Here is a 21,739-nt window from a genome sequence, read left to right as displayed (position 1 = left end):
TAGAAAGTATTTTAAAGGGAACACCATATTACAGATATATGTTAAATGTCAAAAAATGTGTTTTCCATATCAAAATAGGTGCCACAATCTAGTTTAGATATGACTTTAATGACTTTAAAATTGGATTGCCACAATCGGATTCCGTATGTGCTCAGTACTTTAAATTGTATATCCACCACTAAAATGGCGCTTTTATTCGATTTCGATAGCTCACCACGAAAGTGACAGACTATCGGGAGACATATCGCGCGCCACCTATCGCACCTTGAGCCTCATCACTAGTTTTTCGCACATCTCTGGAACATTTTTGTGGCATTTTTTGTGTGTTGGCGTCTTATTGTCCAGTTTTTAGATTTTAATTGAAGCAAGGAGCACTGGGATAACACGATGCTGAGCCGCAAGCGCCGGGCGAGCAGCATCTCCAGCCGGCAGGACGAAGATCCGCTGCAGCTGGACGACTCGACGCCGGAGCAATCGCCGGTGCAGCAGCAGACGACGACGACGACACAATCGGCGCGAAAAAAGCGCCGCCTCGATCCCACGGAACTCTGCCAGCAGTTGTACGATTCTGTGAGGAATATCAAGAAGGAGGATGGCTCCATGCTGTGCGACACCTTCATTAGGGCTCCCAAGCGCCGCCAGGAGCCCTCCTACTACGACGTGGTGGTGAATCCCATCGATCTGCTCAAGGTGCAGCAGAAGCTGAAAACCGACTCCTACGACGACCTGGACGATCTGATGGCCGACCTGGAGCTGCTCATTGGCAACGCCAAGGCCTTCTACAAGCCGGACAGCTGCGAGCACCAGGACGCAGTCGCCCTGTGGCAGCACATCCAGGTGCAGAGGCAGCGCATCATGGAGGCCAACGGCCTGGCGACGGAGGAGGAGCCCCGTGCCAGACGCATTTCGCGGCAGGTGCGCCGGATGACCAGCAGCACGGAGCCGGGAGGCGGGGATTCGACCGCGGCGGATGACGAGTACAATCAGTACGAGGAGCTTTTTGCCTCCATTATGACCGCCTCCGATCCCGTGGGCGACCGGGCCATGCACCGCATGTTCCAGCTGCTGCCCTCGAAGAAGATCTACCCCGACTACTATGATGTGATCGAGCATCCCATTGACCTGCGCTTGATTGCCACCAAAATCCAGATGAACGCCTACTCCTCGCTGGTGGAGATGGAGCGGGATCTGCTGCAGATGACCAAAAACGCGTGCCTGTTCAACGAGCCCGGCTCGCAGATCTATAAGGACGCCAAGGCCCTGAAACGCATCTTTACGCAGCGGCGTATCGAGCTGGAGACGGGCAAGGGTAAGCTGGCCAAGCGGATCAAGAGCTTGTCCAGTGCGGCCATAGCTGGTGGGTCTTACTAGTTAGGACAGTATATGTATATATATATATGAGTTATATACAATTCTAATACCTTTTCAGCACTAAAAGAGGAGGTGGACAGCTCGGACGACGAGGAGACGAGTAAAAAGGGAGAGGGTCCCATGTGGGCACTATTCGATCATCTGTACAATGCACCCGGAACTTCCGAGCACCCTGGCGTGACCGGCCCACCGCTGGGCAACTCCCTGTGGAAGCTGCCAGTGCGTCGCTTTCATCCCGAGTACTTTGAGCTGATCAAGAGACCCATCTCCATGAGCCAGATCCACACGAAGCTGAAAAAGGGCGACTATGCCAATATCAGTGATCTCACCGCCGACTTGTATCTCATGCTGGATAACGCCAAGAAGGCGTTTCCCCCCTCACATCGCACGCATAAGGATGCGCTGAAAATGCTGAAGCTGATGAACGCCAAGCTGGTGGAGGAGTCGCTGGAGGAGACGAGCGATCTGGACGAGGAGGACGCCGACGATATGGATACCGAGGTCTTTGCGACCAACTCGCAACCGGAGAGACGCAAGCCGGGCAGACCACGAGTCAACTCCAATTCCAACTCGAATGCCTCTCACACGCCGAACAACTCGAATTCGCCGAAATCCAATCGCATTGCCATCAATGCTGCGATTAAAAAGAAGATTCTGAGCATACAGAAATATCTGGTGGACTACTCGCTGGGCAACCGGCGGCCCATCGAAATGTTTATGGAGAAACCGCCGCGCAAGATTTACCCAGACTACTATGACATCATCCAGAATCCCATTGACATGAACACCATTGAGCACAACATCCGCACCGATCGCTATGCGGCCGTAGAGGACGTGGTGTCGGACTACCGACTCATGTTCTCCAACTGCCGGCAGTACAATGAGGAGGGTTCCAACATCTACGAGGATGCCAACACTCTGGAACGAGCCCTCAACGAGAAGCTAAAGGAGTTTCCCGGCTTGGTGGAGGTCAAGAAGCCCCAGCAGAAGTACAACAAGGTGGGCAGGAAGCTGAAGACCGCTCTCATAACAGAGCGCCTTTGGCAGTTCTACGAAACGGTGCGGGAGTACCAGGAGCCCAAGGGTAAGAGGCAGCTATCGCTGATCTTCACCAAGCTGCCGTCGAAGAACGAGTATCCGGACTACTATGACATCATAAAGGAACCCATAGATATGGAGCGCATTGCCCAGAAGCTGAAGCAGGGCGCATACGAGAGCTTGGACGACTTGGCTGCCGATTTCCTTCTAATGCTGGAGAATGCCTGCAAGTACAACGAGCCCGATTCGCAGATATACAAGGATGCGCTGGTGCTGCAGCAATTGACGCTGCAGCTGAAGCAACAACTTCGCACCGAGCGCGATTCCCTGCCGGATGTTCCCCTGGCCGTGCAGGAGCTCTTCCTCACGCTCTTCACCACGCTCTACAATCACCAGGACGAGGAGGGGCGTTGCTACTCGGATTCCCTGGCCGAGTTGCCCGAATACGATGAGCTGGGCGAAGGTCCCAAGGTGCGCGGCATATCCCTAGATCTTGTGAAGCGCAGGCTGGACAAAGGAGCCTACAAGCGGTTGGACATCTACCAGGAGGATATATTCGCCTGTTTGGAGAGGGCTAGGAAACTGTCACGCACAGATTCGGATGTATTTCAGGTTGGTAACGAACTAGAAATCCCAATTCCCTAATAAACACACAAAACTACTGTTACAGGACTCCATTGAGCTGCAGACCTACTTCATTCGCAAGCGGGACGAGCTTTGCAAGGACACGCTCAGCTCACCCGCCCTCAGTTTCACCCTGGAGCGCCTTTTGGCCGATGTGGAGGTGAGTCGCCAGCAAAAGGTGCAGCAAGAGGAGCAGGACCAGGAGCAGGAGAAGGAAAAGGAAGAGTTCAACGCCGCCAAGGGGGAGAGCATGACCATAAACCAGCAGGTGTTCTCGCCCGGCGACTACGTATACGTACAGATGCCGGAAAACAAGATACCCTCGATAGTTTGCATCGAGCGCCTGTGGACATCGCCCACCAATGAAAAGCTGATGCAGGCCTCGATCTTTGTGCGGCCACACGAAACGTACCACGTGACCACCCGCAAGTTCCTCGAAAAAGAGGTGTTCAAGAGCAGCCTCTCGCAGACCATCTCGATGGACAAGGTGCTGGGCATGTGCTATGTGATGAACATCAGGGACTACATCAAGATGCGCCCGGAAAGGCTGCCCGAGAAGGATGTGTTCGTGTGCGAGTCGCGGTACAACATCCAGGCTCGCTGTTTCAAGAAACTCAAGAGCTGGCCACCGATTCGCGAAGGTAGTTCGGTGAAGTTCGTTCCGCGTGAGCAGCCGCTGGAGCTGAAGCGCGTGATGTCCGTGTTTAAGGAGCGCCTGGAGAAGCACAAGGGCGAACTCGAGGAGCTCAAGCTGCAAGAGACGCTGGTCGAGAAGGAGAAACCGAATGTCTCCTGTGATCCGCCCGCCAATGCTGAGCATAGCAGCACCTACTACCAGCAGTACAACACGGTCTGCAGTGGGGCCATCAAAACCGGGGACTTTGTGTATGTGGCCACCCAAACTGGGAAGCAATCGGTGGCCCAAGTGCAGCAGATATGGGAGCAAAATGGAAAGTCCTACTTCAAGGGCCCCTGGCTGCTGCCGCCCAGCGAGACCCCGCTGCCCGCTCTGGGCAAGCAATTCTACCGCCAGGAGCTGCTGCTGAGCACCGTCGAGGAGGTCAGTCCGGTGGTGGGCGTTGTGGGTCGCTGCGCCGTCCTGGAGTACTCTGAATTTATTGGCTCCCGACCCACGGAGATTTCCGAGAGCGATGTCTACATCTGCGAGTCCGTCTACGATGAACTGAAGAAGGCTCTGCGCAAGTTGGCCACCGGCAACTTGCGCAAGTTCCAGCACAGTCCTGCCGTCACCGAGGACGAGATCTTCTACTTCAAGACCCCAATTAAGCCCTCCAAGGATGTGAAAAACGAGCTGAATGAGCTGGGTATGCTGGAGGACTCCATGGACGGGGATACGCCCTCGCTGAGCTCAGACATTGCGGCCATGTCCTCGCCGGCGCCTTCGGTGAACTCCACGCCACTGACCTCCAAAGTGAAGGCCGCCAAATCGGCCAAAAAGTGCCTCACTGGCTATATACTCTATTCCAGTGAGGTTAGAAAGAGTACGTTTGCTTTCTTGTACAACTTTCCTTAGCTAATCCACCTTTTTGTATATTTTAGGCATTTGCCAGAGCAATCCGGAAGCCTCCTTTGGCGACATTTCCCGCATGGTGGGCACCGAGTGGAAGAATCTCCCCTCCAGCGTCAAACAGAGCTGGGAAGATCGGGCCAGCAGGCAAAACGAGGAGACGGCGGCCATGCGGCGCGAGTTGGACGACGTCCAGAACAGCGCCAGTCCCTCGCCGCAGGTGTCGCAGGATGGCCCCGGCCAGGTGCTCACCTTCGAGTGCCAGTGGGACAAGTGCGACTTTCAGTTCGAGGAGCTAGCCGACTGCACGGAGCACTGCATGTCCGATGCCACTGGGCACATTCAGCGCAATCCGCAGGCGGGCATGGAGATCGAGTACATCTGCCTGTGGCGCAACTGCCCACGGATCAAGAAGTCCACGCAGGCCTTTCCCAATGTGCTGCGCCTCACCAAGCATGTGCGCGAGGTTCATCTGAGCAAGTGCGGCAAACCGGTGGCGGTGGCAGACCGCAGCAAGAACTTTGTGCCGCGCCGCCAGAAGCACGCTTCTCTGGCCGCCACAACAGTGCCTATTCCGCCCAGTCTGGCGCAGTCTCCGCGTGGTCCCAGCAATCTCGACGCCGTGCAGATGCAGCAGCAACAGCAGCAGCAGCAGAATGTGCATCAACAGATGCAGCCGCAAACGATAGTGCTGGGACCACCGCCGGAACCACTGTTCGTCACAGTGCCACCGCGCATCACTCGCGTCATCCACTCGGAGGCGTACATCAAGTACATCGAGAGCCTGCAGACCGGCAGCCACCTGAACGTGGCCACCTGCAACAACAGCTGGCGGCGGGCGCTGACGCACGTCACCCCGGCCCAAGTGGTGGCCAAGGTGGGCACGCCGCTGCCCGAGCAATGGATCGGACCCAATCTTCGCGACCAGGGCAACGTGGTGCAGGCTCTGTGCCACCTGCGCAACTTCATGGTCGACGACGTACTCCAAATACGGCGCAGCTGCAACTAGCCATTAGTAATCCTCTACAGCCCAAAGCGTTTCGAGTTCCAATGTTAAAATACAAGAGAAATCAGAAATTAAATCAAATCTATATTGATGGGCAGGGGCTTCGCTTTTGAATGTTAAGATCGATGACTCAATGTAGATAGTTATGTGGTGACCGACTTTATAGCTTTATTCGAATGGTTAAGTTAATCAATTGAAGCTGTCAGCAAATCAAAAGTATTTATATTTTAATCTAATTCCCTTGCAATTTAAACGATCAAAAAGCTCTATCATTTGAGTAATTTTGAAAGCAATAAAGGCTATTAAATAATTAAGTATTTTTTTCAAGAGATAATGACAATTTAAAGCTTAAACTTACCAGCAATTAAAAATAATTAGCAGCCAAGTAAATTGACTTTTTATTGTAGAGTATGTGATTAAGCAGTTTACATTTCAAAATAATTTATTAAATTGGAATAGCATAAAAAATTATCTTTGAGACTATAGCAGCTATCAAAATAATTGCATGCTGTATTTTTAACTTTTTAAATATTTAAAAGCTTTAATTCCCTACAAATCTTCAAAGCAATATTGGCCATTGATTAATGAAGTATTTTCCAAGGGAATGCACCCTTTGAATGATGCTTATACGCCCCTGTGCTCGCATATGTGACACGATTTATTGTCATTGAATGCCCAATTAAAACACAAGCGAGCATTTATTTGGAATTATAGCAGTTGCTAACATATCAATTTACCATACTTTGGATTTTATAAATATTTCCTAGCTTTAGTTCGTACGAGATATTGTAGGGAATCATATAAGCCCCCTTGAATGTTGCGCATACGCCCCTGTGTTCGCATATGTTCGCTTTTGTTATCAATTTGTCGTGGCGCTGACGTCATGGCAACGCTACTATTTTGATTATTTTTCGTGGGTTTTGTTTTGCTCCTCCGGTACGACAACAAACCGGTTCCCGAGCATAGAGTCACCCAGTTATTTTGTGGTGCTTATCTAATTGGGCCTCCGCTGCTCAGCGGTGCTCAGTGCCGCTCAGTGGCGCTCTTTTTCGCCTTCCTCTATAATTAAACTCCCATGTCATCGAGTTCGAAACTATCTGGCTATCCGAAATTCAGTCGTAGTCTGGCGCTTGAACACTGCAGACGCTGTTTATTGAGCATTTGTTTATAATAAATAAATTGTAAGGTACTAGCAACCAAAGGAGCTGCCATGTCGGAGGGCGAATCAAAGTTTGGCTTCAAGGATATGGAGAAGGCGCTGGAGACACTGAAGTTGCTGGAGGATCACGACATGCAGTATCGCAAGCTGACGGTGAGGGGATTGCTGGGCAGGGCCAAGAGGGTTCTAACAAGTAAGTGTTCCAGAGCCAAAGGTTCTTCTTCTTCTTAGCTCAATCCGTAATCCTCAATCCTGATCCTAGTGACCAAGGCGGAGGAGAAGCTGAAGAACATAAATGCAGCCATTGGAGTCTTCGAGAAATGGCTGGAGGAGAATGGCGGAGGGGCGTCGAGTAAGAATGCCAAGACCGACAGCGAGGACAAGGTGGAAACGGTCCCGGGACTGGGATTCAAGGACAAGGCTGCTGCGGAGGCCACTTTGAGGTAAGTCATCCGGGTCATCCATCCATCCTTTTTTGCTGAAATGCTAATGAGCCAGCCGGAGACCTTCGGAACAGGCAGCCAGCGACGAAGTCAAATGATGTCATGGCACAGTTTTAGAGTGTCGAACTCGGAAGTCTCATTAAGTTGATAGAGCAAACACTACGCTCTTTCCACCCGCTGCTCTCTGTATTAGATGTGTATTAGGGTGGATCGATTATATTAATGCGTTAATCTGAATTAACCATTTCCTAATTTCACTTAGTACCTTATTATCACAGCTTATATACATATTTCAATGAAACACTCCTCTATAAATTTGTATTTAAGTTAAGCAAATCTTTCATAAAATGTAAATCCGAATTCACATATTCCTTTAAAAATATAAATATTTATAAATTTAACAACTGTCTATAAGTAGAAATCTAAAAATAGCTGCATGTTAATATTTTTAAAGTTTTTATTTATTTTTATTTGTTCTAGTCTTTTTAACTTTATATGTTCTGGTACTAGACTGTATACTAGATAGTGTGGTATCTTTAAGCATTGCTATTACTTATTGCCCAAAACACGGTCCACCCCAATATTATCATATATTTATAACGGCACATTCCACAGTTTGCCTGTATCCAAAGCACTCATATATATGCATCTCGCATTGCAGCATTTTGGCGGAGCGCGATCCGGATTACCAGAGGTTGGCCATCAAGGGCTTGATTGGCAGCTCGAAGCGTGTGTTGTCCGGCACCAAGAACGAGGACAAGATCAAGGCCATCAAGGAGGGCGTCCAGGTGCTGGAGGATTTCCTCGATAAGTTCGAGGCGGAGAACCGGATGAAGGAGAACCGTGCCTATTTGCCACTTGCGGTGGTCACCAAGTTGCCGGAGCCCAAGGAGGCGGAGGAGGAGTTGGCCAGCGAGTTCCTGGAGGCCTATGGCGGCTCCAAGGCTAAAGGAAACTACAAACACCTGCGCACCATGTTCCCCAAAACGGATGAGGACAAGAAGACCAGCTGGGATATCATACGCAATCGCCAGTTGGCCAAGTTGCTGGAGCAGATCAAGACCGAGGAGACCAAGCTCTTCGATCCCGAAACTGGAGCACCCACCGATCTTCACCTACACTTGATCCACTGGGCATACAGCCCGCAGCCGGACAAACTGAAGCAGTACATCGAAAAGCTGGCCAAGAAGACACCGGAGAAACGCAAAAAGGAGGAGAGCCAGAGCAGCAGTGCCAACGATACCAGCAGCTCTAGCCCGGATTCCGATGAGGAGGATCAGCCCAAGAAGAAGAAGAAGAAGGAGGAGTGAGCTGGAGTCAATTGAAACTACCGATGCCATTTAACGTTTAACGAACAGAAACGGTTCTACAGCCTGTTTCCGTTTTCCCACCCATTAAATTTTTACAGTGAGGGAACTCATTTAAATGAAATATTTTTTGAAAGAATTTTTATCGATTCCTAAACTGCCAAATTACGTGGGTTGCGAAAACGAAAACAGGTTTAATAGTTTATTTAAGTAACTCAACCTCAACGCAGACTACGATTAGTGGTGGACACAAATGGGTGTTTCTCTTCTGTATCCCCCTCTATAAAGTATATACACTGATAATTGTATGTATACATAGACGTGTAAGTATATGCTATATGTTAATATCGTATAGTACCATTCGTTTATGTCGTCTTGATGAGCCTAGTCTTTGGAATCATTAATGTACGGTATTGTCGGGCAAATGACCTGCGGAGGGGCACGGTGCACGACTTGTTTGACAACTTTATACTGATAAATAAATAAAAAAACATAAAATCAAAAAATTCTTAAAATTCCTAACAAAATATGTAAGCTCCTGAAGATTCACCATTTGTAGGTAATCTCGTGAGACTTAACTCTTTTCAGAATTGAAAAGTTTGGATAAAAAACTTGAGAAGGGAATTTCTGAAAATAAGCCTGGTGACCCTGACACCAAAAAAAAAAAGATTGGTGACCCTGATTCTATTCTCAGCTTTGCAATAGGATTAACCATTTGAAGCGGATTTCAAAGGACCAATCTCTTTCAGTATTAAATATTTTATTCTGATATGATCATAAAGAGGGTAAATTGTTTTAATAAGCTTTGTTGTAGCTAGCTATTGCCAAACAATAGTAAATGGTGACCCCGATTTACCGTACTGCCCCTCCAAAGTACTGCCATCTTTTCCTCACCCAGCTCATCATAACGAAACCATAATTTCAAATTCGTGACCCCACGCACATACACACGCAACTAGATTACACAATGTACACGGGAAACGGCCACGCCCACTCGGCCGCATTCCCACGCTCCGCCCAAATATGGATGCACACACCATCACACAACGAGACTTTATAGCTAATATTTATGCAATCCGGCAGTATCGTAATAATCCGACTTGGCCACGCGAGGGGATTGCGTTTGGGGCTCGCCGGAAGTTGGAGGCGTCTTGGCCAGCGACAGTGTCAACTGGTGCTGGTCACCCTTGCCCGATCCAGATCCAGATCCGGATCCGGCGGTTAGATGACCGTAGGCCATGTTGAAGAGGGCGTCCGGATCGCAGACGAATCGGTAGACGTAGCGCTCGCCGTTCACCTTCTGCATGATGCCCTTCTCGTAGTAGTAGCGCAGACTGCGGGACAACTTGTCGTAGTTCATCGCTGGGCGGTTCTTCTGGAGACCCCAACGGCGGGCCACCTCCTCCGGCTCGATCAGCTTGAACTCCATGCCACGACCCGTCCAGGCAATGCAGCTGGCACTGGAAGAGAATATTTAATTTAAGTGTGAAAACTCCTTTCCTTTTATTTAAAAAAAATAATTGAATGTTAAGATAGGTACCTTTAAATATTTATTAAATTCTACAGTCATTGAAATATTAGAGTTTCTTTGTCGTACCTAAATTAAGTGACCCCGATCTTCAAGAAATAGTTAAGGTAATTCTGATACTAGTCTGAAATTTTTTTTTTTATAATTGAAAATAATTGTTTTTTCAACTAAAAAATATACTAGTAACTTGTTTTTTTTTGACTAATATTGAGTTGTAACACTAAATTTGACCCACAAATAAAATTGTATTCAATTGAAATGGAGTCAAAGAGACTCACCTGGTGGTGGGTTCGTCCAGGAGGGCCACCAGGAACTGCCAGAGCTGCAGCGAGCCCCTCCGCTGGCTGATCGTCTGGCCGCTGCTCGAGGTGGAGATGCCATTGCTGGCGTAGAACTGATCCAGACGCAGTTCGGCATCGCTGGAGGTGGTGGAGTCCACCACACTGGGTCGCAGGGCAGAGGGATAGGTGGACGAGATGGTGGCGTTGTAGGGACCAGTGTCGTACTTCAGGTCTGCTTCCGCCGCCGCCAAGGAGGTGGGCGACAGATCCCGGTAGACGGACTGCGACTGCGTATGCTGCTGGTGGGCGGCGTAGTGGGAGGGCGTGGCATATACCGCCGAACTGGATATGACCGCCGTGTGACTGAACTTGAAGGCGGAGGCGGCATGGAGTGGTGTCAAGTGGTGCTCCACTTGCTGGTTGTGGTGTCCATGGTGATGATGATGGTGCTGCGGATGCAGTGCAGCAGCAGCATGTTGCAGTTGCTGCTGGTGATGTTGCTGTTGTTGCTGTTGATGTTGTTGCTGCTGCTGCTGTTGCTGCTGTTGCTGCTGCTGCTGTTGCTGCTGCTGCTGTTGCTGCTGCTGATGTTGCTGCTGCTGGGCTGCCGTTGTCGTGGAGTCCGCATCCTCGATCTTCGTGTGGTGCTGAAAGTGCTGGCCGGAGGACACGTCGCTGCAGTACACCGCTGCGGCTGCAGCGGCGGCGGCGGCAGCAGCAGCGGCTGCCGTTTCTGCAAAAACAAAAAAAAAAGGATTCGGAAAAGGAGTTCAGCAGGAGTCGAGCGAAAGCCGCTTTTATGCTCGTTTGGGCAATGTCCCGGCATCCCGGCATCGGAAGAAGGGGCGCTAATTACTTGGGAATCTTAAATACCCTTACTCAGGGTGGGCTTAATGCTATTGGCATGTGAAATGAGATTGCAGGGGTGACTATCAGAAATTATCCGTGTTCTTCATGTTTTCAAGTAGCTATTGTTCTGGTTTAATTTTAAATAATTTCAAAGCAAGAGTGACTAAGCCTTATCAAATTAAAAAAGATAGGCTTTGAAATACTTAATTAAATATTTTGTCAAATTTACTGAATGTAATTTTTGGCCTTAAACTATATATTTAGCAAAATCTAATTGCCTTTTGTTTAAAAATGGCTTTTCGGATTCTATATAATTTAAACAATTTGCAAATTAGACATATGTATCATACATAAAAAACATACGTGGATGTAATTTTTGAAATGTTTTGAATAATATTTTTTAAGAGATCTTCAATATGTTTAGAAAACTTTACATATTTATGCAGCTCTCCCTTTCGGACCCTGTTTATTTTATAAAGATTGTATATTTACATAAAATATTATTATATACCAAGATTCAAAGTTTATGCCTTATTTAAGGGAATACAACCTTCTCTATTGCCCTGAAAAACACCTTTACATTGTTCTGCCTTGTTTGTGTGGCTCTTGCCTTTTCTAAATGGCCAGGGTATTTAGCAGCAATTAATTATTTAAGCAACCCACTCCCGTCAGTCGCTGCAAAATGCTCAATATGCTGCAATTTAACGGGGGCGCACACACCCCATCCGCCGAACCACTCGAGTTTTCCCTTTTCATTAGGTAGCCACTCTACAACTCCCGGCTCTGCCTCACTCCCCAATCGTTCCTCATTCACCCCTCATTCACCCCTCAGTCACCCCTCATCGCGACTCGACTCTGGGCGCATTAAAAATTCAGGAGATACCTTTGCATAATCCATGAGCAAGTGTCGACAAGTAAAAACATCATTGTCGATAACAACAAACGAGCTGCTACTGCTGATGGAAAACGAAGACCTGTTGGCCCTGCCGCCCAAGGGTGTGGGTATTAATGGGTGTGCCGGTGCACCACACTTCTAAAAAAATGGTGTGTCATTTCTATCGGTGCCTTTTAATTATTAGATAATTTTATATCATTTTTAATTTTATGGTTTAGTGGATTAGTTTTAAGTTAAGGAAAAACAAGATAATAAAGTTATAAAATATAACAGGCATGGAACTGATTAGTTCTTCCTATATTATATAGATTTATAGTGTTTTTTAAATTTAGTTTTAACTTTTTTTCAGACACCAATAATTATTTTTATTTTACTTTTACCAAGTCTTGTGATTTGGGCTTTTAATATTTGTGTTTGGTCTAATTCCATTGATATGTCTATTTCTATGAAAGAATTTAAGTAAAGGAATTTTTTTGTTTCGAATTCAAAATAACTCAAAAATTTTCTAAGTGTAGCGGGTGCTTCGATGGGGTGTTTGTGCTGGGCGGTGGGTGGATGGGTGGGTGTAGCTAACACAAACCACTCAACGGCGGTACCGTGATTGAGTTGCTTGTTTGATGGGCGGCGGATTTCGCCCACGACCACGCCCACCGGAGGCCAACTATGTATTTGAGCCCCTCGCAATTGAATTGCACGCTTGTGCTTGTGCCGCCGCCAATTGGATTAGCGGTTACTAACACCGGCGATGTTGTTATTGTAAATTATGCGCGCGATTTCTTGCATTTTATTTGAAAAAATATACTAAGCAAATTGAGTTACCCACTGATAGGTATGCGTATCGCGCCCAATAATTTGAATAAATGATGAACGCAACGCGCAGGGTTTTAATCATTTTCTTTTCATTTTTCAATCTTGGGAAAGTGAACTCACCTTCGTCGCTCTTTTTCAGAATGCCCCCGGGTGGCGATGATGGAAACCTGGACGGAGATGGAGCATAGAGCATAAATCACAAAAATATATATATAAAGAATCTAACTCGAGGAGCAGCCGACTCCGCTGATTTACTTAAAGTTGACTTGTCTTGTCAGCGTGAACTTCAATCCCCGGATTTCTTCTTCTCTTTAGCTTACCTGTAGCAGTACGGGTGCGGATGCGAATGCGGATGCGGGTGCGGATGCGAGTGTGGGTGCGTCACAGCGGGTATGTCAAAGAAAGTGGATGTTCTTTCATGGCGCACGCCTTTGACGTTCACTGTGAGATGTAAAAAAAGAAAGAGTCCAGGTTACTTTTTTGACTCATAAAACTAGGGAGAGAAAACATCTCCTTAGACCACCGAGGTGGCCTCGACTTTTGTTAGATAATATACTTTATATTAACGCTCGCACCGGGATGCCTTTGAGGCCACAAATCGAGCTTGTCACATGCACTTGACTTGGCCATAATCGAATGCCAGTCGAAAACTCATGACTAGATAACTAGGAGTGGAATAAGGACTGTGGACGGGAGATTAAGGAGTGCTTAACTTAAGTTGCTGAAAATGTTAAATCAGTTGCCGAAATTTTTGATTACAAGAAAACCTCATAACTTTCCACGGTACACATCAATTTAATTTATTTGTAATTTATATTGCTTAAATAATGACCAATATATGTAAATATATACCAGCCCTTTTAAAATATATTAAATCAATTAGATTTGTATATTTTTTTTATTTGTCTTTTTCCTATTTTTTATGAAAGTATCACATTAATATACATTATTATTGTATTTGCTTAGGCTTCTCCTTGACCTCCCATAAGTTTTCTAACTAAATTGACATAAATTTATTGTGCCAATCATACTCTTATCCATTTTAGGTAATTTGTTATTTAGTTTGCTAAAATAATGACCATTATATCAAAAACTATCAAAATATATTAATAAAATTGGGTTTGATTTTGGCAAATGGTGATGGAAACTATATTGCCTTTTTCTTGTAATTTCATTAAACATTTTAAATTTTCCTTAAATCTAAGCCAATAGCTTGTACTTTGAAAAAGAGAAACAAAATCATATTTAAACGATTAACTTGAGACTTTCGACTTTCAACTCCAGCTAAGTTTACCCAGCGCTGCCAATGTATTTATCTTACTTGGTTCTCGGCACGCGCCAAGTTCAGTCGTGTTGTCTTAATAAAAACGTTAAAAAAAAACAATCTAAGCTGAAACAAAGCCTTCGGGGCAGCGAAGGGCAACCGAAATCCAAACTCCCAAGCCCACTCCCAGGGAACCAGAACCATTTCATAGCCAACCCACCCACTTCCACTCACTCCTCCCAACTCATAATGGAAAATTAATAAACAAGCGAACGTGTAAATAGCAAAGGCAAACAGAAAGTGGATACAGTGTGGGTTGGAGTGGATTTTAGTGGGTGGCGGATCAGGACGAAGGGAAGGGGGAGCTGGAGCTGGAGCAGGAGCAGACTGCATCCGGAATTGACAGTGGACGTGGACGAGGAGGACGCTTACCATTGTACCTTGCGTTCAAGTAACCCTCGGTGGAAGTGTCCAGCCCGAACTTCCCAATCGCCGGCGAGGGCGTGGGCGTGAGTGTGGGCGTGGCATACATGACCAGCTCGTCGGCCAACTGCTGGTGATGATGATGGTGGTGGTGATGGTGGTGGGCATACCAGGAGGACTCCCGCGTAAGATCTGCACATAGGGAGCATCCAGAAAAGCATTATAAATAGTATGATGAATGGTTGGTAATGGGTTTGCTAATTAATAAACGTCAACAACTCGAATTCCCTTTTAAAATGCTTTAAAAAAATGTCGAAAAGATTGCAATTAATTAAGATTATCATATTTCGCAATGAATCCGAAAAACTTACGGACAAACTAAATATATTATTGCATACTTTTCAGTAACGTGAAAGGATTTTTATTAATACGAATCTTATAAAGAAACTTCATTTCAAATTGCTCACCCTAGCAGAAAAATGTAGTACATACAAAATTTCATAAAAAATACAGACTCTGAGTTAGTTAATAAATCATTAGAAAATATAAGCCAATGTTAAATGATAAATTTTTGATTTTACCTCATATTTATTTTGGCTCAGTAAAAGATATTAGGTAATAATACCTTACTTAAAAATAAGTATCGAATTAAAAAGTTTTACTTTGTGATACCAATAGAATAGAATGGAAATAAATGGAATATGCATAGGGTTTGTTTGTTGAGTAAAAGATATTTCTTATTACTTAAAACGGATTTAAAATAAGCTAAACTTTATTAACCCCAGTAGAAAATGAGTGGAATTGTAATATTTGTGGATAGACCGCATAGATGACCCATACAGACCGTTGCAGAGAGAGGCACTTGCTCCGCCGGAGCTGGATCCCGATCCCGATGCAGAGGAGGCGTTCATCAGGGCGACGGAGGCGGGCGATGAGGAAGCCGCTCCGCCCAAGGTCAGGCAGCAGGGAGGTGGAGGAGGGGGCGGAACCGGCGACGTCTTCTGGCCAACGCAGATGGCCTCCAGGAGGAGGCCCTGCCCACCAGCCGAGGAGTCACCGAGGGAGTCACTGGCGTGGCACTTCTTGCGCTCCGCCTCCAGGCCATCGCTGCAGCTGGAGGACGCGGAAATGGCCTTGGCCACCGCCGGCAGCGTGGAACTCACACAGGAAACCACCGAATCCGTGGTTATGGTGGATGTGCCAGGCAGCGGCCCATGGTAGAGCCCCAAGTGGGCGTGGTGGTGGTGGTGCAGGTGGTGGTCCAGGTGCTGCAGCTGCTCCAGATGCGTCTTGGCCTCGCCGTAGTCGCTCTGCGGAATAAGGAAATGAGCCAAGGCGCGGCAGGAAATTGTCATGAGTCTGGTTGATTTGGGGGATTTCTTTCGTCTAGGCCGAAATTAGTTGTCAATTTGCCATCTTTTTGGGGGTTATTTGAGGGCTTTAAGTCGGACAGCCGCACAGCCGCACTTTAAAGCCACCTGCTGGGTGACTTGGCCCACCACCCGCTGCTAACAGGTTGCAAGAACACAGAGACAATGGAATGGCCAACTCGTCATCGTCACATTGACATAGTCAAGTGGAAGTTGTGGCAATTAGTTTAACAGCTTCTTTTGCTTTTGCTGTCGCTTTGGCCGGGTGTCAATTGGCCGGGTTCTCGGTGCTTCTTGGCCATTAAGTAATGAGCCATTGTCGAGTGGACACCATACTGTACGACTGTACGATACGAGTATGTGCTTGGAGCATGGGATAGGGTATAGATACCTATGCCAACTCCAACTGCGGTTTATTGACACTTGTCCATTTAATGAGCCCTGTGCCGGTGTTAACCTTTGTCTGTGCTTGCACTCTCGCTCTCTCCGGGCCATCACATATAGTATGTCATAGATAGCATATCACCCTGCACGTGGAACTCATTAAAGCCGGCTGGGATTTCACTTTTTTCAGGGGGGAAAACTCGTTGACACTACAGCACTTGGTATAAGATGTGTTCCAGTGGTTCCTAGTGCTTGCTTAAGATATCAAATACACGGTTTATGAAAAATAACTAGATGAAGAAAAGATTTTAATGTGGGATAGATATAGTTGCTTGAACCTACAAGCCACGTAATGTGCCATTGAAAATGTTTCTTCTAGTGCTGTTAATAAAACATTGTCTAAGAAATTAGTGATCCATAATGTTAGATAGTTTATTTTAATAAATTTAAATTTCGTATGAAATATTACTGGGTTATTAAAGACTAGACTTTGATGCTTGTGTTTTAATTATAAGACAAAAATATATAAATGAAAAAAAGAGCCTTATACTATCTAATCTATTAAACTGATACAAACTTTTGTGTAAAGACTTAAATATCTTAAGAACTAATTGAAATTAAATTTGAAATAATCTGTGAAACGAAATAAAGTAATAAATGTTGTGTTTCTGTTCAATGCAGGCAAGATAAGCAGTTGTTACTTTAAATATCCAAAATCAACTTAACAGCAATCCAGCAGACAATGACAATAGTATTGTTCCCTTTTAAGTGTATCTGGAACGTTGACTTGATGCCATTGTTTGCTTTCGGAACCCACTTTATGGAGCCTCCATTTTAAAGTGCATCCAGTACTGCCCTCATTTTGGATCCCTTGCTTGACATTTGGAAACTGGAGCAGCAAACGAGGCGATGCAGTGCCATGTGGATGCGGATGTGCTCCAAAGCATTCAAGAACCATTGTAGTTACCCTTAATTATGTGCCCGTAATCGCTGATGGTTCGGTTCGGCTCTATCGGCAGAGTGCCTCCAAACTTCGAGTTGCTGGAAAAACCAAACCTTAGATGGAAACGCAGAAAGCGGCACCGTACCTTCACCTTCCCCCATTCCCCCCGTTTTTCGCCCAGAAGAAATGCAGAATGCTCGACTTTCTCCCCTCCAAAATCGGGTATTATGTAAAATCTGCGTCGTATAACATTCAACTGGAACTCTCGGGCAAAACCCAACTATATCGTATTTGGCAATCCATAACGGATTCCTCTTCCGCTTTTTGCTCCCGCAAATTTCGTGATAAATTGCAAAATATGTCGCCGAGTTGCGTTTGCTAAGTGCAAGCAAACAATTTGTCAAATCAAATTACGGCAATTATTAAGTGTAACAGTGTATCTGTCATGTGCAAGCGGCTAAAAAGACAAGAGGCAACCAGCCGAGCGATATCACCCGGTACACGTGCGCAGGTGCAGCAGGGAACTACTTTTTGGTTGGACTACATCGACTAGGCAATTCTCTTTATCACTAGAAAGTGCCTATTGGTCATTGGATAAGTTCAGGAACGAAAGACTTGAGTTGATTTTTAAACAGCCTATTTAAGAACAAAAAAATATCAATTAATATTTAATAGTTTTCTAAAAACCGATTTAGTTGAATTAATACTAGATTTATTTTTGTCATTTTTTGTCATCAGTTTCTTTGAATTTAATTTTTGGCATACACAATTTCGACAACATTATTAAATATCTTGATTTGTACGTCTATATTGCATTACTCGTAATTTTCAAAGGGTAAAAATTGTACAGTACATTGTAAGCCCTTTGGGCCGACCCATTAAGCCCTAATTTGTATGCCCAATTGGTGCCAATTACAAGTGCAATTGGGAAAACAAACTGTGGCGGTGAATGACTGACTCATCCGACGGATTGATCAACTTTGAACTCTGGCAAACAATGCGAGAGATTACGACGCATGCGCGCCCGCAACTGACATTACGAAACTTTTCTCGAGTTTACTTTTTGGAGCTGCGAGTGTGTAAGTAATACAGCTGAGGTCAAAATAATAGTTGTTTTTTAGCTTATGGTAAAGGCAATTGAAAATGATTAAGAAAATAAAATTACACTATTGAACCAAATGGGAAAAAACATAAAAATGCTCATTTCAAAAAAGGATTATATTAAGATAAAAAGTAGAATAAAAATTTTATTGAAAATGTTTTTGAAATTTTGTATTTAAAAAAAAGTCAGTTAGTTAATAACAAATTTTGTATTTCTATGCATTGCCGAAATTGTTCTTATTTTTAACCGCAACTGTATATAGTTTATACTGATCTACTTTGCAGCAGCCCAAAAAAGGGGGGTGTTTGGGAGGTGAGACCCATGAGGGCCGCAGAAGACAATGCTTTTCTTTTTTCAAATTGTCTTGTCTTTTGTTGTTTGCCTCCACGACGAGGTGCGTGGTGTGACTTGGCTTGGCGTGGCTTGGCTTGGCTGATTCGGACTCCCAATCTGTCTCTTTTTCTGGCTCCGTGGTGGAAAACACTTTCACTGCAGTGCCACATGATGAGGCAGTGACACGGTCGCCACCATCACCATCACGATGGCTTCTCTTCTCTTCCACATTTTCTTGGCTTGTGGGTGCTGTTTTTGGTTGTTTTTGGTTGTTTATGGTGGCAATGGAAGCGCGACCAAGCCAGTTTCTTGCTCCGCTTGGGCCTCGCATTTTCGGTTCAGCTGCGGGCGAGTTCGGAGGTGTCTACTAGGTGTCTAGCTAAAGGATACTTCTTCAAAAATATCACCGGGTTGCTTGAAAAGCTATAACTGCACTAAGGAAAATAATAAAAGACCTAAAAAGGCATTGAAGACGGCGGATTAGTGTCTCAGCCTTCAGTTTTCGGCAAAAAAAATTGCGTAAAGAAAGTGCTTAACCAATCATTTGAAATTCAATTGTAAAAAAATATTCCCTTGCAATCTTAAAGATAAACACTTACAATAGGATTGCAAAATCTAACATAAAAAAAATGCTCGTGTCTTCAGATCTTGGAGAAAGTGTTTTCCTGCCACTGCAAGAATTTCAAAGATAATTTGGAGAAAAAGGTTTTCTTCGCAGTCTAAAAAAAGAAAAACAACAAATCTGATTTATTGAAAATCAAGAACTCAAAAAGTTCCAAGTGGTTAAAGGCTCAGAATAAGAAATCTGAACTCTACGAAAAGAATAACCCTGTGGATTGCATGTAAAACTATACACCTATATAGTACATCTGAGTTTTTGTGTTGCGGACTGGAGAAAGTGTACTTAGAGAATTTCTCGAGAAAACCACTTTTCATGTTGGCTAAACCACAATGTCGGGATATGTGAGCCGGGATTTGCATTGGCTGCACTTTCTGCTGGCCATGTGGGCTGTGCTGCAGGGTAAGTGACCGCCGCCGTATCATGACCAACCATGTAACCCAATCCCTGCTCCTCCAGTGACCCACTGCCAGCCGTATCAGTTGCCGCTGCAACGCTGCTCCAACCGCCTGGAGAATGCCCTGGAGCACATGCGACGCCGCAGTGTCCAGACCAAGAGCTCCTCCTCCACCTCCTCCTCCTCCGGACGAGCCATGTGGGAACCACCGCCGCAGAGTCCCTACCAGTTGTACCACAGTTTCTATGGCCAGCACAGCGAACCGGAGGAGGACTTCTACAATGTAGGCGGTGGTGGTGGCTACCACACGGGGCGTGGCTACCATGCCAAGTTGCTGCATAAAAACGGGCAGGCCTATCCCTTTGCCGGTGCCAGTGGTGGTGGTAGAGGAGCCCTGGAACTGGAGGATCTGCTGGCTGTCAACAGGCAGCCCCACAAACTGGGGGCCATTTCGCGGGTGGATGTGGAGGACCTCAAGGTGCGAGTGCCGCCGGCAAAGTCGGCCAGTCGCTGGGTGGAGATCGACAAGTGCAAGTTCAGCACGGAGAACTCCACACTGGACACCAGGCTGATCTTTCCGGACCTCACTCTCAGCGGAAAGGTGGTGATGCAGCCGATGGGCGGCAAGTGTCACATGATTCTGCGACTACGACACGCGGGCATTGAGTTTCGCACTGTTCCCCTGGGCTACGATTCTGGTGCCTCGGCCTATGAGCAATCCCGCAGATTGGGAGCCGCCTCGGTGCGCACGGATTCGCACTTCGCAGAGCCCGGTTTTATATCCGTGTTTGCCCATGGCTGCCAGGGACCCACTGGGATACGCCTGCGTCAGAGTTCCAAGCGGAGATTTGGCACCGGCACTCCGGATGTGGAGCTAGGTGAACCGCATGTTATACTGGGTAGCAAAAGAACCCAGAGATGGGGCAAGTATCACAATCAGGAGGGCTACGACATCCGTCTGGGGCAGAAGAGTCCGCAGCGGGATATGGATCCTGCGCTGGAGCTGGGCGGCGATAGCCAGGACCAGGATTCGGCTGAGTTCATCGATGTCCATGGCGACAACTTCTACCGGCGGCAGTTTAGCAAGAAGAGGAGACGCCGCCGGCGTCGTTTTGCCCGGGAAGACTTCCAGGACCAGATGAACTTCAGCGAGGATGTGCTGCACTTCGAGGATGAGCAACTGCAGCAGCTGGTGGAGCCGGATGCCCGGGCCTTTGCGGATATCTTTGGCGGATCGAGTCCCAGCGGAGACCGCGAGGAGCTGGTGGGCGAGGCCATGTCCCACGAGCTGGAGAAGCTGTTCTCCATGGGAGTGAGGGGTCTGCTTACCACCTACATGCAGAGGGCTCTCCAGCCGGCCATCAAGGAGACCCTGATGGAGAACATGGGCTATACCTTGAGTTATGGCTAAAAGAGGCACTCACTTTTAAGGTCTCCTAGTTTTTAAAACCCCCTCTATTTATGTCGGATGCTGCAGAAATAAAAGCTAAGCTTTAAGCGATTCTTAACAATTTCTCTCTTTTATGAGAAAGGAAACCCTGATGGAGAACATGGGCTTTACCTAAAGTTAAGGCCTATACCTTTTAAAGTCTCTTAGTCTTTTAAATCCCCTCTATTTATTGTCTGATGCAGCTGAAATAAAAGCTAGGCTTTAAGAGAATCTTACCAATTTGACTGTATCCATGAATCGATGGCGAGTTGAACTTGTTGGATTTTCACTAATTGGATTTCACTTGGCTGCCGCAGGACATCAATAGTCCTGAATTATTCAGAGCTCGATGGCTTTCACTTGTCGCTGATCGTTTTGTGCATTCCCGTGTTAGCCGTGTGCAGTTTGTTTCGAGTTTCCGTGGTGACTGATTAAGGGAAACCGGGTCTGAATTCCGCAGGAGTCAACATCTAGGGGTTGCAGTTTTTGGATGCTGGACAGGACTTACTGCGCAGGAGCGTCACGCCCCCTCTTGCTGGTGATTGGCTGGCTGCGGTGAAAGGGAAAGGACCAATGGGTGGTCTGCGTGGGCGGTAATTAAATGGAAATGTCAAAAGTCAATCAATTTGACAGACG

At 46.4% G+C, this 21,739-nt stretch overlaps 4 protein-coding genes across 5 annotated transcripts; 3 read left to right on the top strand and 1 right to left on the bottom strand.

Moving 5' to 3' along the window:
- The first annotated feature begins 278 nt into the window (after positions 1-278).
- On the top strand, positions 279-5,643 carry LOC108143022 (protein polybromo-1). The gene is made up of 4 exons (XM_017267213.2): positions 279-1,357; positions 1,430-3,021; positions 3,080-4,535; positions 4,594-5,643. Exons 1-4 carry the CDS (start codon positions 388-390, stop codon positions 5,568-5,570), a joined length of 4,995 nt encoding a protein of 1,664 aa, XP_017122702.1. The 5' UTR covers positions 279-387; the 3' UTR covers positions 5,571-5,643.
- Positions 5,644-6,665: 1,022 nt separating this feature from the next.
- On the top strand, positions 6,666-8,982 carry LOC108143047. Its single transcript, XM_017267255.2, has 3 exons — positions 6,666-6,919; positions 6,989-7,169; positions 7,831-8,982. Exons 1-3 carry the CDS (start codon positions 6,778-6,780, stop codon positions 8,477-8,479), a joined length of 972 nt encoding a protein of 323 aa, XP_017122744.1. The 5' UTR covers positions 6,666-6,777; the 3' UTR covers positions 8,480-8,982.
- A 554-nt stretch (positions 8,983-9,536) lies between these two features.
- LOC108143045 (ETV5-related protein Ets96B) lies at positions 9,537-21,502 on the bottom strand. 2 transcript variants are annotated; one of them, XM_017267253.2, is made up of 7 exons: positions 21,341-21,502; positions 15,371-15,836; positions 14,536-14,718; positions 13,160-13,280; positions 12,960-13,006; positions 10,283-11,018; positions 9,537-9,936 (listed from the first exon to the last, which is right to left on the bottom strand). In XM_017267253.2, the coding sequence occupies exons 1-7, from the start codon at positions 21,356-21,358 to the stop codon at positions 9,537-9,539; spliced, it is 1,971 nt and encodes a 656-aa protein (XP_017122742.1). In that variant the 5' UTR covers positions 21,359-21,502. The 2 variants fall into 2 exon arrangements, with proteins under 2 accessions (XP_017122742.1, XP_017122741.1); XM_017267252.2 differs by lacking the exon at positions 21,341-21,502 and having other exon boundaries at positions 15,371-16,039.
- LOC108143046 lies at positions 18,968-21,334 on the top strand. Its single transcript, XM_017267254.1, has 2 exons — positions 18,968-19,679; positions 19,737-21,334. The coding sequence occupies exons 1-2, from the start codon at positions 19,610-19,612 to the stop codon at positions 21,083-21,085; spliced, it is 1,419 nt and encodes a 472-aa protein (XP_017122743.1). The 5' UTR covers positions 18,968-19,609; the 3' UTR covers positions 21,086-21,334.
- Positions 21,503-21,739: the final 237 nt, after the last annotated feature.

The sequence above is a fragment of the Drosophila elegans genome, unplaced genomic scaffold (genome assembly GCF_018152505.1).
Source record: "Drosophila elegans isolate 14027-0461.03 unplaced genomic scaffold, ASM1815250v1 contig_468, whole genome shotgun sequence".
In the NCBI taxonomy this organism is placed as follows: domain Eukaryota; kingdom Metazoa; phylum Arthropoda; class Insecta; order Diptera; family Drosophilidae; genus Drosophila; species Drosophila elegans.
This window is presented reverse-complemented; position numbering and strand designations above follow the sequence as displayed.